General features: G+C 42.7%; 3 protein-coding genes and 1 long non-coding RNA gene across 12 annotated transcripts; 1 reads left to right on the top strand and 3 right to left on the bottom strand.

Annotated features, from left to right (window-relative positions):
• Positions 1-2288: 2288 nt before the first annotated feature.
• On the bottom strand, positions 2289-7317 carry LOC112291083 (E3 ubiquitin-protein ligase ATL6). 3 transcript variants are annotated; one of them, XR_016506340.1, is made up of 4 exons: positions 6006-7317; positions 4272-5526; positions 3853-4037; positions 2289-3106 (listed from the first exon to the last, which is right to left on the bottom strand). XR_016506340.1 is itself a non-coding variant. In XM_024538064.3 (2 exons), exons 1-2 carry the CDS (start codon positions 6634-6636, stop codon positions 5333-5335), a joined length of 825 nt encoding a protein of 274 aa, XP_024393832.1. In that variant the 5' UTR covers positions 6637-7317; the 3' UTR covers positions 3414-5332. The 3 variants fall into 3 exon arrangements, 1 of the variants encoding a protein (XP_024393832.1); XR_016506339.1 differs by having other exon boundaries at positions 3853-5526; XM_024538064.3 differs by lacking the exon at positions 2289-3106 and having other exon boundaries at positions 3414-5526.
• A 1138-nt stretch (positions 7318-8455) lies between these two features.
• Positions 8456-11891, bottom strand: LOC112291777 (uncharacterized). 6 transcript variants are annotated; one of them, XM_090255830.1, is made up of 7 exons: positions 11754-11891; positions 11014-11337; positions 10575-10859; positions 10164-10265; positions 9702-9896; positions 9448-9510; positions 8456-9134 (listed from the first exon to the last, which is right to left on the bottom strand). In XM_090255830.1, the coding sequence occupies exons 2-7, from the start codon at positions 11194-11196 to the stop codon at positions 8718-8720; spliced, it is 1245 nt and encodes a 414-aa protein (XP_090111956.1). In that variant the 5' UTR covers positions 11197-11337; positions 11754-11891; the 3' UTR covers positions 8456-8717. The 6 variants fall into 6 exon arrangements, with proteins under 6 accessions (XP_090111956.1, XP_024395422.1, XP_090111957.1 ...); XM_024539654.3 differs by lacking the exon at positions 11754-11891 and adding an exon at positions 11591-11689; XM_090255831.1 differs by lacking the exon at positions 11754-11891 and adding an exon at positions 11591-11668 and having other exon boundaries at positions 11014-11246.
• On the top strand, positions 10868-12005 carry LOC141046161 (uncharacterized). Its single transcript, XR_016506343.1, has 2 exons — positions 10868-10933; positions 11493-12005. It is a non-coding gene; the product is annotated as an uncharacterized LOC141046161 (long non-coding RNA).
• Positions 12006-12258: 253 nt separating this feature from the next.
• LOC112291778 (uncharacterized protein At4g15545) lies at positions 12259-16189 on the bottom strand. 2 transcript variants are annotated; one of them, XM_024539657.3, is made up of 9 exons: positions 15655-16189; positions 15060-15128; positions 14823-14882; positions 14228-14285; positions 13884-13994; positions 13488-13727; positions 13300-13345; positions 12969-13047; positions 12259-12783 (listed from the first exon to the last, which is right to left on the bottom strand). In XM_024539657.3, exons 1-9 carry the CDS (start codon positions 15919-15921, stop codon positions 12688-12690), a joined length of 1026 nt encoding a protein of 341 aa, XP_024395425.1. In that variant the 5' UTR covers positions 15922-16189; the 3' UTR covers positions 12259-12687. The 2 variants fall into 2 exon arrangements, with proteins under 2 accessions (XP_024395425.1, XP_024395427.1); XM_024539659.3 differs by having other exon boundaries at positions 13884-13988.
• Positions 16190-16451: the final 262 nt, after the last annotated feature.

Here is a 16451-nt window from a genome sequence, read left to right as displayed (position 1 = left end):
ACAGTAATATTAACTATACCCAGCCCACAGAGTCTCAGATATTAGTACAGGGCGCCTCAATCTAGCAAGACGAATCATCTCCACCAATTTTTGTACACCAAACTCCCTGGGATCACGTCCCATCTCTCCCAACAGAGACAACACACGACCAGCAACAACAACAGAATGGGCCCTTCATTTTAAGTGAGTCACCAAAAATGCCTTGATCGACCCCAGCAAGGACCCATGATCACGAGGGCATTTCGATTGCTTCTTCTCCACCCACAACGAAGAAGTCAACAAAGTACACCTCTAACAACATCAACTCACGGCGGTCGATACGGGATGGGACTCAGTCACCACCCAAAACTTGGCGTCCTCGGAACATGTTTCAAGGCAGCCCTTGGATTTGAATGTCAATCTAATTACACCTGAGGAGAACAGAGAATCGCCATCACTCAAAGGCGACACCTACTCTGAATGGCAAACACGTAGAAGTTTAAATATGGGCTCATCCACCTCCTCTAGCTCCCGCAGCAGGAACAGGAGCAGAGCCCAACAAGAGGCCGCGCCCTTACCCCTTCCAATTGCATACAATCACCAAGATCTTCAAAGAAGCAACACCAGATTTCTGGAAGCCCACAGGTATCGGGCACGCCCTCAACCTGAATATGAATTTAAGAATACTAGACTACAATGGTCGTGGGCTCAACGACGCCCACAAAGTAGATCTACTTAGAAACTATATACAGGAATTAGACGAGAGTGCGGACTTGATTCTCTTACAGGAACGTAAGTCCCACAGGAATAAAGCACAGAAATTATGCAAACTGTGGCCCACTCGCTGAAGTTGAACCATCGAAGCCGAGATAGGGTATAACGTGGATGGCACAGAAGGAGCCGGCAAAGGAGGATTTAAAGGACTTTAAGGACAAGGAGGTTCAAGAAGCTGTTCAACGCATATGGACAGAACGCAGGGCAGCCAACTCATCGTTCATGTCCAGGTTGTGCAAGTTCATTAAATTCTAAAAAACATTTTGCACTAGAATTGCGAACGAGAGGCGCCACTCCAAGACGATGGCACGGGCTGAATTAACGACTGTGCAGCAAGAATTACAAGACCGCCCCGAAGTTCTTGTGAGGCAGGAACAAGCAGAAAAATGTCGAGAGGCAATCTCAAGAATTGAACTGTGAAAATTTGAAGGAAGACGGATAAGATCCAGAGTCTGATGGAAGGCACGCGGGGACAGTATGTCACATGAGTTTTTTAAAGCCGTGAGTGATAAACCAGCACGACATCTCATTACAGAGCTATGCACAGATTCGAGACGAGTAACCACAGGCCATAGTGAAGTAGAAGAGGTATGTATGCGGTACTACTGCAACCTCTTCGATTCTGAGGGCAGTGTGCCACCGTGCAAGAAAGAGGAGGTGGATTGTCTTTCAGCCATAAACCACTCTGTTTCAGATTTCATGGCTCAACTTCTAGCACAGCCCATCATCAAATCAAAACTTTACAAGGCGCTGAAAATTATGGTTTTGGATAAAGCTCCTGGATCGGATGGAACAGCAACAAAAAAATTCATCATATATTGGGAGATTATTGGATCTGATTATACAGAGATGATACGGGCTGCGATTACATCAGGCTCATTTCCAAAAGGAGTATGCAGTGGTCTTATTACACTCATGTGATACCTCCAAGGAGGGTGACAGGAAGTATTTGGCTAATTGGCGACCTATAACTTAATTAAACACAACATATAAGATTTATGCGAAAGCCCTCCAGCTACGTTTGCAAGGTCCTTTGGCAGCAATCATCAACCCTAATCAGTGTGCATTCATGCCGGATCGATATATATTTGACAACATCCTTCTTACTCAAGATACGATTGATTGGGCTAAGAGATCTAAACAGAATGCCATCTTTTTGAAGTTAGACTTTGCTAAAGCTTATGATAGAGTCAATTGGAGATTCTTCTTAAATATAATGAGGAAATTGGAATTTCCTGCAGAATTTATCAACATGATCAAGTTAACATTGGAAGATTCGGTAGCTGCAATCAACATAAATGGACAACCTTCTACAACTATTCCAATTAGACGTGGGGTAAGACAAGCCTGCCCCGTTGTATCATATTTATTTTTGATTGTGGGAGAAGCTCTCAATGCAAGAATTAGACAAGAACAAGAACATAACCGCATCAAAGGTATTCAACTACCCAACGCTGATTCACAGCAACTCATGTTACAATACACAGACGATACTTCATTCACAATTAAAGAGGAAAGAGAGTATGTGCAGAATCTGGTTGAGACACTAGAAAAAATCTCCTTAGCATCAGGTCTTATCATCAATTGGCATAAGTCAGGAGCTTTTTGGATTAGTAAAAGAGGACATCCTCCACCTTGGATCCAAAACTTTGGTTGGGATGGGTTCAGGAAGGTCAACTCACTAAGCTCCAGGCACACTCTTTGGACTTTCTATTAGAACACCTGATGTGGACAATTTCCTACTGGAGAAGATCAAAAAGAAGCTCACATATTGGTGAAACTCGAAGCTATCCCTAGCAGGTCGAATATTAATTGTTAATCAAGTACTTATGTCCTCGCTTTGGTATTTTATAGGAGTTTTGGCTAGTTCAAGGAAAGTAATTAAACAAGTCAAAGCCCTCCTGCGGAATTACTTATGGGCAGGAAGAGAGTATCGAGCTAGAGCAAGGGTAGCATGGAAAACTTGTATTCTGAAATACAAAGTGGGAGGTTTAAGTCTCACAGACCCCGACGATGCTACCAACTGCCTGTTAAGCAAGTGGGTGCTTCGAGCATGCGAGCCTGGTAACTTTAACTTACTTAAGTTCCTCCGCTATTGTCTCCTCCAATATCAACCTACTAAAGCAGGAAACTGGGGGCCAGACCTAAACTGGTGTATGGCACAAAATCATAAAAGAGCTCCAGGGTCGAAGATATGGTTACAGATAGGCAAAGCATGGCAAAAAGTCGTGAAAGCTCTCCATTGGAAACGACCCCAAACATTTGAAGCAACGTGCAATGTTGGGTTATGGTACAGCCCAGAGCTAATGGAAGTTACAAGATCCATCGTCCCCCCGCTACGAACTGCTGAAATCTGCAAACGTGGCCTCAAAACAATCAATGACTGCTGGTCACAATCCCAATCTACATATCTTACATGGAAGGAAGCTAAACAAAAATACTCCCTCGACCAAACAGAAGAAGCAAGCTGGCAAAGTCTCATCGACATCATCTGGGATCAGTTTGGCACTACACTGCAGAAACGGTTTATAACAGTCAAGAGTGGGGGGCTGGGTGGGGTCTATGCACAAGGAGTACATGGTATCTTGTAATAATCAGGTGATCTGCACCCGTCATCGTAGATCTATTAGATGGCATGCGCAGAAGCTCAGGCCAGGGTAAAGCCGATCCCAGTAAAAGTGGGTTGTGTTATATTCTTCGTCAGTCCGTGTCATGTCTGGCTAGGATTTATTAATTCTGTCCAGGCCAACACTGTGTACTGACCCCTTACAATGAAAGTTATTTTCATTAGTGACAAAAAATAAAATAAAATAAAATAAAATAAATCATGCGTGATCCGAAAATCGAATCAATCCTTGGCTTCCTTGGATCCAGGAGCTCATTAGAAAATAATGTCCTTAATCAGGCATAACTTCTTAAGATAGGTACGCTGGTCTCCCACACTTTCATAAAAACACATTGTTATCCGGTATATGATAACAACCTTCCAATTCCATCCACTTCGACATGGATGCCTTAAGTTCTGAGTCTCTTCAAGATTCTCCACTCATTAATAACAGATGGTTACACCAAAATAGATGCTGGAGTTACTTCACAAACCTGTTTCACAAAGATCGTCTGCGCTGCATAGCAGTGATTCCGGCCACTGAACTCGTCTACAACTGTTCCTTCTTAGATTAAGTCCTCTTCGCAAGATGCAAGTCTTGTTTGATACCCACATTCCAGCTCCAGTAAGCCAAGTCTTTTTGAGAGGCCATCCTTGATGGGGAGCTCAAATCTAAAACCTGGAGTGATATACGCACGGAGAGAGCATTGTTAGAATCCATGGAAAGATACTTTATGCTTTTGGTTTTATTTTTTGTGTTTTATTTTTTTTATCTTTATTTGTTGAAGTTTCAAGACGACGAAGTCGGATGTATTGTCCTGTCACTTGCTCCTAGTGGCACTATGGTTGGGTATATGTAGTCAAATCGACCTCTTCTAAGTGTCGAGACTCCATCGGTGTAACCGACCTCTACCTGAATCTATATTCGAGCGTGTTAAGGTATAAAATAAGGCATTCACAAATGCAATAATGCCCCGTAGACGATAATCACTCAGTAATAATAAGACCGAGTGCAGTGTTACTTGGAGAATCCATAAAAACTTAGCAATTTGAAAAGAAACGTCGATGATGTCCGTGCTAAAAGAGTGACTGCTGTAGCTCGGTTATGTGGATAACTTCTGGAATCAGTCTACGGGTAATTGATGGCCATGTTGTTTCTATATATCCAGGCTTCCGCATACAGAAAAAAGCCAAGCAAAAATTTGAGGAGTCCAGTTTAACTCCAGTTTCACTCAGATACAACCTCCTGCAGTTTAATCCTAAGTTCCAACGATGCTTTGGCAGAGTTACATCTGGAGTCCTTGTGCTCTTCTGATTGCCACTGAATCTTCGTCGAAGCAAAGTTTGGAAATTTTTCAATTTGTGCACCAGGCCTTCTATCCACAGTGAGGGATGTCGGTCGCGTTCGAGATGGAAGGTGCTCAACGGGGAAAATGAGGTCGATCTGTGCAATAAGAGTACACCTCGAAGGCTTAGTACACCTCGAAGGCTTAGTACACTCCCCCTGAACTTTGTCCGCATTCGTTCACACTTCTGGATTTACGATGAGCTGCATTCACTTTCTTTTCTAGTCAGAATGCCTTAACAAGTACAGAGCTTGCATGGCAATTGTCGGGAGTTGGGGACAGTTGGGATATCTGAATCACGAAAATTTATCGCTGGTTGAGCCCTTCCGTATATATGCATGTGGCACGCCATTTAGATCTACAGTTGTCCATTGCTATCAGCTTGATGAAAACAACGCCCCCTCTTCTACAAATGTTGCCCTTCGATTACTGTTACTCCAGCTGCCAGTGTTTTTAGCCCACACTCGTTTAGACTACCTCGCCTTCCTAAAGAGTTGTTCAAGGAAGGTCCAGCGACACCGGGTCTTGGTGATCCATATTTGAAGTCTTCACTGTTGAGAAACTCCCCTATTTCTGCAGCACCCGCAGAACCTGTCCTCTGAAGCGAAAGGTTGATGCAGCTTAAGCTTCATGATCTTTGAGGACACTCTAAATGCACATCTGTAGAAGAAGCTGGATATCTAGCTGAAAGAGTGGCAAGTCTTTCCCGCATTTCGACTCCTCGAGCTGCTTGCCTGAAGGAATCCAAGTTCCGAAAGAGTGTCGTTCTGGCACTACTCTCATCGTCTCTTCCAATGATCTGCTCCACTCTACTACTGCTTCCTGATTGTTCAGAAAAATACATGATCTCGTTAACATATAGAACAACCTACGTTCATAAACGTCTTACCACAAGTTACGTAAGAAAATCGAGGAGGATAGTATTCCCACTCCTTCTCCTCACCGGCCTTCTCAATTTTAGCTTACGCTCTTCCTAATAACAACAACAGCAATAACTAAACTTCCACTAACAACAATAACATCGCAATTCAACGATTTGTATTTTTCATCTCTTTAAGCATCGCCGGAGTACGCAAGATTCCACAAAATTGCAATCAGCAAAATCATGTACTTATCTATCTGTGACCAGAAAGTCGTTACATTGGCAGCTAGTAATTTTATGTTGGCTGTTTTGAAAACAAGGACTCCTGCTGGAGTTCTTGTTCTCAGAATATGACGCAATCAATACAGATGGGATACACGAAGGAAGACCTACTAGTTAAGAACAATATTGACCTCCTACTTACAAAACATCCACTTACCGTAAGGAACTTCATTCTCAAAAATGGGACTGTCTACATCGAGCACATGTCTCGCAGAACCAAATATCTCATCCTGGGCATCGAGTATACGCCTTGAAACCTCGCCGATCTCGGGGACGCCAGCACCGATCCCATCAAAAGTAGGTTTAAGGCTCATACGACATAAAGGACAAGTTGAATGCGAGTGAAACCACAGATCAATGCATTCAGTATGGAATACATGACTGCATTGTGGCAACAACCGCAAAGCCTCATCTTCATTAAATTTCTCTAAGCAGACAGCGCACTCCAAGTCCTCTTTCCCGCTCTTCAAAGTTTTCACCACAGAGAAGCTCACCACGGGTAGCGCATCTACAAGTACTCTATCTAGTCCCTCCCCCGGTCGCTCATAAAAATGAATAAATTGATTTCCATTTCTTGCTGGTGTAACTCGATTGCTGGTTTCATCGCGGCCCCCTTGAGTGCACCTTCTAACATACATTGAAAAAATGGCTACCACAATCAATGCGCAAAGAAGAACAACAATGATGATAGCCATACTAGGATTAAATTTACTGCTGCTGACGAATGCATGGAGAGGGGGCGGTACTCCAGAAGGAACATTGCTCGAACTCAGTGTCGGCTGCGACATGATTTTTCAATTGGCTCCTTCGATGTGTAAACAACGCTCGCCAACACACCTTCAGAGCTCGTTAAGGCCACACGAGGCTACAATGGAAGTATAATTAACTCACGACAAATAATCCCGGTTGCAACACGAAAGATCGAAATAAAGGGATCTCTTCTCCTGCAGTTGGAGCGAATTCCCTCCCTCTGCCTTCCAACTTGAGCCGCATCGGCTCACAAAGCCAGTGCACTCACCGAAAAAACAAAAAGAACTCAAAGTAGCGTCATAAAGCATACCAAGACGCCCGTCTAGGAACGAAGCCTCAAATTATAAAAGCAACACTTCAAAAATGCCACTCTCCATCTCAGCACCCGGCGCTAACATCACACACACACACATCCCAACAACAACCACCCTTTGTCCTCCACAACGACTCATGCCGAGCTCCCAAGCAAAAGATGCTCAGAGCAAAGCCAGCATCTACCATGAACAAGTGGAATGGGATGAAATGCCAGGCCATGGAGTGCAATCAAATGCAATGCGAGAGGAGAGATTGATGAGAGAATAGCCCTGCAGCATACAGTCCTGATGAACATTAGAGAGCGAGCGAGCAGAAGCGAGGCACCAAGAGCAACGCCACGGGCAGCAAAAGCGTGTGAGGCCCGGCTCTTGCGTGGCCTGGTCCAGTCTGGGCCCAACGGGACCGGGTCGGGTCGAGCCTGGCGTGGGGGAGGGCGGGGCCACATCTGTGTGAGGAGGCGTAGCTTGGGGGCTTTGGAGCAGTCAAGGTGTAAATAAATAAATAAATAAATAAATGCGTGGCTTAAGGAGATGGGGTAGAAGGTTATCTTTGTTGAATGTGCACCACAGTATATAACATGTGATTTAGTACTGCATATGTGTGCTACACGCACACACACACACACTATGATTCTGTAAATCATCAATACTTTCTACTGTACATTGCACTCAATTTCACATGAACGTTGACTACTTAAAGCTGTGAAGAGTATTTCCATTTTCAATGTACAAACAATGTACCAATTATGTGCCCTTATCTTTTAATTTTCAAGAATCGAGTAGTTTCTGATTATGATTATTGGAACATTGCCCTGAATAAAGTGGATAAGACAACTTCTACTCCAAAAAAGGGTTGTGATAATTCTTAGACTTTAAACAACATTTGATAGTTTGATATAATGAAGTTTGAGATATATTACAACTTTGTTTTGCAAATTTGTGTACAAAAGATGTGTACACACACACAAATATATATATATATATATATATATATATCAGATGATAAATTTTTAAATTAAGTATGAAGTGAAAGTAAAACATTAAGAAAAAAGGAAAAAGTTCATAGAATTAAAAACTAAAGTTGTGGTAATTTGTATTCAAGATTACATTTTTTTTCATATATATCTATCTCTCTCTCTCTCTCTCTATATATATATATATATATATGAACACGTCAAAAGATGACTTATTTATTTTGTGAAGCATAAGTCAATTGATTATAAAACCAAATTGATTCTCTTATCAAAGAATCAAAGTTTCCTGTCAATAAAATGAATAGAAAATATACGAACTCAATTTACGTTACTTTTACAGTCTCAAAAACATCCAATTTCAAGTATATATATGGTCAAATTTTATACTATTTTCATTCGAATCTATGTAGTAGAGGTTTTTTAGTGAAATGGTGCTCATTCTGCTCATTTTTGCTGTTACAACTCTAAGTTGTCTGATTTTCTTCAACGCATGCACACTTTAATTGTATCAGCATACACACATTCACATACCAATTATAGCAACATATTTTCATGGTAAAACAAATCTACTTCTGTTGGTTTAAAGGGTCACAAATATCCTCAAATAAGAAATATAATTATTTCTTGTACAATGAAATCGCCAATATTTTAATTTTCTATAAAAAAAATTATTAAACCAATAAATTAATTAAAATTTCTTCATACTTATGAAGTAGAGTATTCTCAGGGTTTCTACAAACATATTCTACAAACTACAACAATACTTCTACTTCGGGGGTCCCCGTGTGAAAAGGGTTCGAGGCTTTACTAAGTCACTTAGGGTTTACATTACTAACTCCAGTCTGCTGCAAATCTTGGGCCCAGTTCAGCTCTGCTCAGTGCTGCCTTTTCCATGGCAGAACGATGGGCTGCTTTCCAAGGTTGATTGAAGACTTCGGAGAGCACCTTGGCTTGCTCGGATAGAAGTCTCGGAGTGGATACCTTACTATACTGCTCCCTCTCGTGAACACTCATGCTGTCAAGAGCCTCACAGTTTTCTTCCATGGAGCCATGGCTGCCTGACCTGCTGCTTCTTCTTCTTCCTTCTAGTGCTACTGGAGTTGGTAGTTGTTTTGGTGTAGTACATGGTAAAGTGTGTGCATGTTTGTCATTGGCCTCTCCGTAGGGCCTTTTCGAGAAAGGAGTTGTCAGGAAGTCGTTTTCTCGGCCATCTAAAGCAGAAAGCAAGCAGCTCTCGTACCTTCGAATCTGTCATAGTCAGGTAGAATTTAACAAGTTTCTTGAGGTTTGTGGAGCATGATTTTGAGACTATTCTTATCTCAGAGTAGAGTTGAGAACATTGTCAGCCAAATATTTTCAAATATTCACCATAACGTATCAGGAACACGCTTAAGAAACTGCAAACGATGCTTCATCGTTGTTAGCGAACTATTTACAATCCAATCAAACACATATTTCCAAGTGAGATTGCCATGACTTTGTTGTTTGAGTCACAGAAATTGGAGTTACATTTGAGAGGAAAATGCAGCATAGAACATACAGGAGCCAAGAAGGTAGATACCTCGTCTTGCATCTCTAATACTTGCTTCGTCAGATCCTCATTCATGGCTTTTAACCGATTGACCTACGAAATGATCCGGGTTCGTCAGGTTTCAATAATTTCATGGTTTGCTAACAATGGTGGAGCGATTAATGATTATCTCGACTCCTGAACCGTGCAAAACTTGGGAATGTGTAACCTTACAAGAGAACCACCTCAGCTCGATGTTCTAACAAGACGAGTATCAAACAGATTAAGGGCGATGAGTAATTTACGACAAGGTCAAGAATATTCACAGTTAGACGCAGCCGTAATTCTTTTCCGCGGTGCTCCTCTTGCTGTTTGGCTAAAGTCTCTCTCAGTTCCTCAACCTCCTTGCGTTGCATTGGGTTCGCACCGTTCAAGACAGCAGCCCTACGATCCAGTATTTTCTTTTCCTTCTTCAGTTTCTCGATCTGGGACAAGGGAACCTATCAAACTCTGTTGATTACGTTGTGCACCTCAGTGACATCAGAACGAAACAAAATAGAAAATGATCGCTATATGTCAAGGGCTGATGTCATGTAGAGAATTTCGGGCAGCACAATCTTGCATTCTGAATGAGGAGTATACACAAATCCCCCGTTCTACTTCATTGGTCGCATCTCAGAAACATTGGCAGACTTAAAAAGCTGATTATTGTTAAGCACCAAGAATTGACAACATGCAGCATGGAGGAGCGTGGATATGACCCCTACTTGCTCCTCTTGTTGCGTCTGAAACCCTTGAATCTGGCTCTTCTTCTGCTCCTCCCATTCGGTTTTCTCTCGTGCCAAACTCTTCAAACCTTCTTCATGCTCCTGTGTTGTACATATAACACATATCAACCTGCAGAATTAGGCCATGGGATAAAAACGAGATTGCTCTGATTTTGTTGAGTAGCTCAAGTAAAGAATTGTAAGGGTTTCGAATTGAAAAGCTATCTACAAGCAGCTGAAGGAGTTCTGGTCACGCGTCATAAGTTTGTATTAGTTTTACAAATCAGATAACTGATTGCGCAACAATCTACCAACGTGTAAAAATTCAACAACGATGTTACGTTGATGAGTTTATTGATTGACCATGAGTTCCACAAAACTTCAATAGGAGCTTGCGACAGATTTACTAACCTTCGCAAGGTTCTTAAGTCTCTTGCTTTCTACTTTGAAAATTGCCACTTCTTCATCCAAGGCTAGCACCTTCTTATTCACCATCTTTTCGTAATCTTCCACAGAATTCTCTTTGATTCTCTGAGACACTACTTGTTCTTTCCTTGACAGTTTCTGACTTTCATCGAGGATCGTTTTCTTTCGATTCTCAAATATGGATCTTACCAACGGCGATACAACTTCCGTTTTCGTTCCTTTCGCCACGAATTCGCGATGCAGCTCTTGGACCTTCGCTCCTGCACCATCCTGCAAAGATGCACGTTGAAGCTAGTTCCGATGAGAACAATCCGCCTTCGTTACCCTCATACAGGTCGCATTACGTGAGTGCTCACCCACCCTCCTTGCACTATAGTTTCTGTCAACTGTCTAAACCGTTAAATCACATCCCGAGAGTCTTAACTGAAACAGTAGAAGCAGAGTCGTTAGAAGACTGGTCATCAGACCAGTCGCTATCATCATCGAAGCTGGTCAACTTTAGCTTGTTGCTGTGACATCCCGGGGACCATTCTGTAGTGCCAGAAGGATGCTGACACAAGTGGATGTGGTCAAGGCTTTCTGCAAACAATTTTTTCCCAGGATCCATGAATATGATATGCTCAAGATGCTCCTTATTCCCCGGCACGATGTACTAAGCTGGGATCCAAGGAGTTTCATTTTTGTGTTAGTATCGAAGCCATTGCATTATCGTTCTCTATTTCGAACCCCTGACATCTGTTTCAGCAGTCTGCACATCAGATATGCATTTGCAGTCAATTAGGAACTCTACCTAAACCTTTGAGTGTTTTACAGCATGGAGAGGAATCTCCTTAATCAAATTCTGTTGAGCTTCAAACTGTGTTGAGTAGTGATGAAGCAGACTCTAATATTGTTGGTTTGTAGTTACACAGACTTGATACAACCTCTCGGAGAATACATTCCCAGTTTTCGATGGTTCTACACTCGAGATGTTTTGCAACAAAAGCTGTGCACTAACAGACCTGAGGAAGTTCTGGCTTGTAAGGAATGCTACTGCTGTGAAAGAATCTTGCACGTCCTAGGCATGACCAGGTTACATGTGTCACGATAATATACTGTTTGAAGAATTGCTGAGCGGCAGACTGTTTGGAGGTGCCAAGAAAGGGAGGAAATTGGCCGACTCACGTCAAGGATTGTGATTCTTGGCTGCGCCGCTGCCTAACAGGTCGGCTTTGTATAGACTTGAGTGTTGCGAAGAGGAAAAGTCCAATGCAACAGTAGAGGATAGGGGATTACGTATGAACAGTCAGCAAACTGCAGGAGACGTCCATAATTTTTCGTAAACACTGTCACCAACGTGTTGGCCTGTAAGGCTGATTGTGTGCGAAACTTCAGGAAACGGAAGCTCCGTCAAACTTAAGATTGAAACTAAAGAAATATCAATCTAAGTCTTGAAGTCGATTGAGAGAGGGTAGTTCTTTTTACGTTTCTGATAGCGGCTGTTTTTAAGATTGGTTAAAAGTGTCCACGGAAGCTGTAAAATAAATAGGCGTGTTCGTGATCCAGGTCCAACACTGCATTGACCCCTTCGAGGCTTCAATATGACCATTATTACCGTACTTACGCACTTTTGAGTGAGTTTACAGTATTTTCAGCTTCGAAACACAGACAGCACACTTTCAGCTTCCAGTTGAGAGAAAAATTCCAGAGTCCATTTAGTTATTTAGAAGCACGTAGCGGCAATTACTTGCCTACGTATTTTCAGAATCGTACAAATATAGGGAACTTGCAACTCCGCCACCTTGTTGACGGGTACATTATGTTATCTTCAAACAAAATGCTCAGGTCCTACAAGCATACTCGATTGTCACTTTTTGACGTTACGAGATGCTTTCAGATGGCACCAGATCGGAAGAAGGTCCTTACCGGTAGACTGTCAAAGAATCTACAAGATGTCTTTGCCGACAATGACAGGAGAGCCTCAAATAATTACATGCATGTGAAGCTTACTTCTCCAGTATGACCCGCTTGAGAGAAATCTGAGGATGCACCATACAAGCGCAGACTACATAACCACCTTCAACAATCATCAGCCAGTCCTCATTTGGGAGAAAAAGACCTATGAAGGAAGATGGCGACTTAGAATTCCTTCGAATGCAGCATACAGGTCCCTGTTCTCTGGGCCAAAGATATCCTCAGCATTCGCCAGAGTCTCCTGCAATGGGTACAACAAATAGACTCAGAAGCTGTATCATACAGCACACCACACAGGTAGGTCCTAGCAGCTCTCAACAGTTTCTCATACGAGCACCAAGATGATTTATCAACATATATGAGCCACATCAAATGCCGAATAGATTTAAGCAAGGGATCACTCAGAGTATAGACCGAAAGTTTTACCTCCCGTGTTTGACGATGTGCATTAAGCTCCTTAATGTTTGCTAAAAATGAGCTGAATTGCTCGTATGACAACCGAGCCCTACACCCATTTTCAACAAAGTACACTGGTCAGCGAGAGGCTCAAAGCAAAAGATTAGTGAAGTGTCCTCCGCATTTTACAGTGAAGTTAGTGTATTTTATACATATAATTGCAGACATGGGTTTGGTAGAAATGCCAAAAACTAGAGTGATAAGAGTGAAGCAAATAATTACGAAAGCAAAAGCCCTAAACCATGAGACCTCATAGTAACGCATGATCAAAAAGCGAGGATACCCAAAAGTCTATACGCACCTAGCTTGACGGAAGAACTCCTTGCCATCAAGTCGAGTAGTGCGTGCTGTCACAAAACGTTGCGACTAAAGTTGTAAGCATGAAAAGTCATGATTCTACAATCGTGCACCAGCAAATAGCAGTTGAACGGTACATAACAGTGTTTCAAGTTCCTAACATCAGACGGAAACAAAGTGGCGAAGCCTCACATTGACCAGAACCAGAGCTTGGGGGCGAGCTGGATCGACTAGTTGGTTGCGAAGTTGGAATCTGAATATGCTGAGAATCAAGGGTATAACTTGAGGGCAAAGGTGACCCTTTCTTAGGCTGGGGTTTGGGAGATCCAGTGGGGGTCAACCGTGGAGTCAATGACGGTGTTCCTCGTGCAGAAGATGTTCCACGAATAATTTGTTTCGGTGAGTTACGTGCACTCTGAGACGTTGGTGTAGCTGCATTCCTTGCACAGACCATGTAATGTTTTTAGAAATAAAACAAGGAAAGCAAAAAAGATACTTATCTTAGCTCATGAACTTTACACATAACAGTAACAAGGTCGTGCACCAAGAGGGTGATCCGTTCTTGGTATAATCGAAAGGACAGAGCACCTGATTTGCTATCGGCATCGTCATGATACTGAGGAGGGTTTGCGCTGAAAGACGCCCTTGCATACCGACCATCATCCTCGAATATTTGCGCTTTACTCAAAGTTTCTGCCTCTACACATGTTTCACCACTCTTTACAACCCAATGTAGAGCACTTTCCTTCCAAGTATTCAGATGCTCAGTTATCTTCGGCTAAGCAATCCCTATTGTCATACAAAAGTTCACATGATGCAAATGGTCTTCAATTGGTGCCAGAGACCTTATTTAAGATATATGGACAAGTTCGTAGAGAGTCTGAGAAATACAAAGTGTCCAATAAATTTGTTTAAAGAGTATTGCAGCTTACGAGTAGCCTTGTAAAGGGCCAAACTCTGAGGCTCTCCACGGTTATTCCCGCCTTCGCCCTGTCGACGAAAACAAACAATGTAGGTTCAGTATCCATGCCCTGCACAGTGATTGTGCAGCAGGTGAAATTCATTCAGATTTCAGATGAAGTTAAAGGATTTGGGCGTTTCGGCCAATCGGTTATCTAATCTCAGGTATCGAAAGGAGTAGTGGAGAGCAAGTTCCAGAGAATGTTTAAATTAACTGGTCCTCGATCCCACTTCGCGAGATTGGTCACTCGAGGCTGCAATATTACGGGTTCAATACACAAAAAGCTACCCATACTACGAGAAATGACTTCAATGCCTGAAGCGTGACTAAGTCTATGAAAAGATGCAAGAGCACGAAAGGACCTAATTCAAGGAGTGTAACCGAGTTTCACACATTCTACAACCCAAAGTTCCAACAGCCTCACCAACTCATTGCAACGTTACGCATTCTACTTTGCTTCATGGGCACGCGTTCAGAGGGTACGTTCAAAAGAAAGAGCAATTTTGAAAACATAACGCCGAGCATTGTAATAATTTGAAAGGTAAAAGTAGGATGAGAAAACATACGCCGTGCTTATCGTCTTCTTCCTGAAGGGATTGCATAAGTGTCCGTTTGAAAGTCTCCAACTGCAAAAATTGGCAAAACCGTTCAGGAAATTTTCGATCTGTTCAGAACTTAATAAAAAGGAGGACAGAGGAATATCATCAAAGACTTGAACATTCTGATATGTGCATTAAAAAAACAGGTTCAGAATGTCGACGCCATCTGCGGTTAAAGGGGAGAGACTTCCAGAGTCACCCCACCTTTGCAACATCCCGCATTAACTTTTTCACTTGAAGAGCCAGCGAATTCTTCTCAGTAGCAAGCTTCGCCTGCCAGAAAGACCAACCACCAATTTTTAAGGTTTGAAACTCCTAATCTCGTATCACAGAAAATAACATCACAAATTAGGTGCCAGACCTACGAAGCTCCACCACGGGAGATCGAGGGCTTAGAAGATCTAGAACGTGATGTCCTTGAATGAAGAAAACAGCGCTGATTAAAGTATGAAATCAAAGATCTCGAAGCAACTCCACTCTGCCCCTCTACGAAAAAAGCGAACTATCAAGTTTCTACTGGAACAAGATAGAACGATCAGTTCGAAATAAGCTGGTATGATATTTCTCCTAAAAGTAGCACGATATGATGCAACATGGCTAGTGAAAATGAACATACTGCGTCATATGGTTGGTTTCAGTTTTTTCAGTGGAAGAAAAGAACATCTACAGATAAGAATATTCAAAATCTTGATACTCTCATGACCAGTAAGTCCAGCATCACAAATAGCGACACTCTGATCCTGGTTTCTGAGACAATACAGGAGCGTATGGTACCCATGACCCCGTGCGACATACCAACCTGCTCGTCCATAGATTGTGTGATCTTCGAATTCGTCTCTTGTAAGGTTGATTGAGCTTCTGCAACGCGCTCCTGCAAACCGAGAATCACATGCTCCTTTTCTGCCAGCCTCTGCCGCAGCTTCCCAGTTTCCGATTCTAATTTTGACATGCGGGTGGATATGGCCATGGCTGTAATACGACGAGCGACATCAAGCTGCTCATATGGATCTGAGGGAAGAACCGCCAACACCTCTTGCGACAACTCAAATTCTCCCCCGTTGCCCATTTTCACGTAATGTTGTCGCTCTTGAAACCCACAACAATCCTTTACCCTACCACTCCTGCCAAATTGCAATTTGTCTTTGCTCCACACGTCATCCCTCGCACGCTTCAGCAATTCTACGTACCATTCTACACCGCACTTTACTCCTAAAAGATTGAGAATATGAGCAGTTTCAGTCACTGTAAGCTGCCGCGTTTGTCCATGATGAATACCAAGCGTTGTACCGTATGCAAGGAGACATGAGCCTTGGAAACCTCCAAGCTTGTTGTCTATCAAATGCCAATGAAGTTGAATAAGCACTAGATGACGAGGAAGAGGAAGGGGTCGGAGGCGAGAACGCCATTTCGGCACAGTAAAGATGAGCAGTTTCTACCGCGCAACTGGAATTGGGTTGCCGAACGCTCATGGGTGCATTCTCTATTAGATGTCAGACTTTCATCTTTCTCCGGTAGATTGGACATTCCTTTCGCACAGGACCCGATGCCATTGGTGGCAACCATCCGACTCCACCAACCGTGAACGGCAGCTTCGCT

The sequence above is a fragment of the Physcomitrium patens genome, chromosome 14, assembly GCF_059467195.1.
Source record: "Physcomitrium patens ecotype Gransden chromosome 14, ASM5946719v1, whole genome shotgun sequence".
NCBI lineage: Eukaryota > Viridiplantae > Streptophyta > Bryopsida > Funariales > Funariaceae > Physcomitrium > Physcomitrium patens.
This window is presented reverse-complemented; position numbering and strand designations above follow the sequence as displayed.

Excerpts from the sequence above, each read along its gene's own strand:
- LOC112291083 (XM_024538064.3), bottom strand. The coding sequence starts at position 6,636 with ATGTCGCAGCCGACACTGAGTTCGAGCAATGTTCCTTCTGGAGTACCG. Across the intron at positions 5,527-6,005 it reads TGAGAATGAAGTTCCTTACG|GAAGCAGTAGTAGAGTGGAG; the intron begins GTAAGTGGATGT and ends CTGAACAATCAG.
- LOC112291777 (XM_090255830.1), bottom strand. The coding sequence starts at position 11,196 with ATGGATCCTGGGAAAAAATTGTTTGCAGAAAGCCTTGACCACATCCAC. Across the intron at positions 10,860-11,013 it reads ACTCTGCTTCTACTGTTTCA|GATGGTGCAGGAGCGAAGGT; the intron begins GTTAAGACTCTC and ends GCATCTTTGCAG. Across the intron at positions 9,511-9,701 it reads TGAATATTCTTGACCTTGTC|GTCAATCGGTTAAAAGCCAT; the intron begins GTAAATTACTCA and ends ATCATTTCGTAG.
- LOC112291778 (XM_024539657.3), bottom strand. The coding sequence starts at position 15,921 with ATGGGCAACGGGGGAGAATTTGAGTTGTCGCAAGAGGTGTTGGCGGTT. Across the intron at positions 14,286-14,822 it reads AAGAAGACGATAAGCACGGC|GGCGAAGGCGGGAATAACCG; the intron begins GTATGTTTTCTC and ends TTTCGTCGACAG. Across the intron at positions 13,995-14,227 it reads GGCCCTTTACAAGGCTACTC|AGGCAGAAACTTTGAGTAAA; the intron begins GTAAGCTGCAAT and ends AAACATGTGTAG.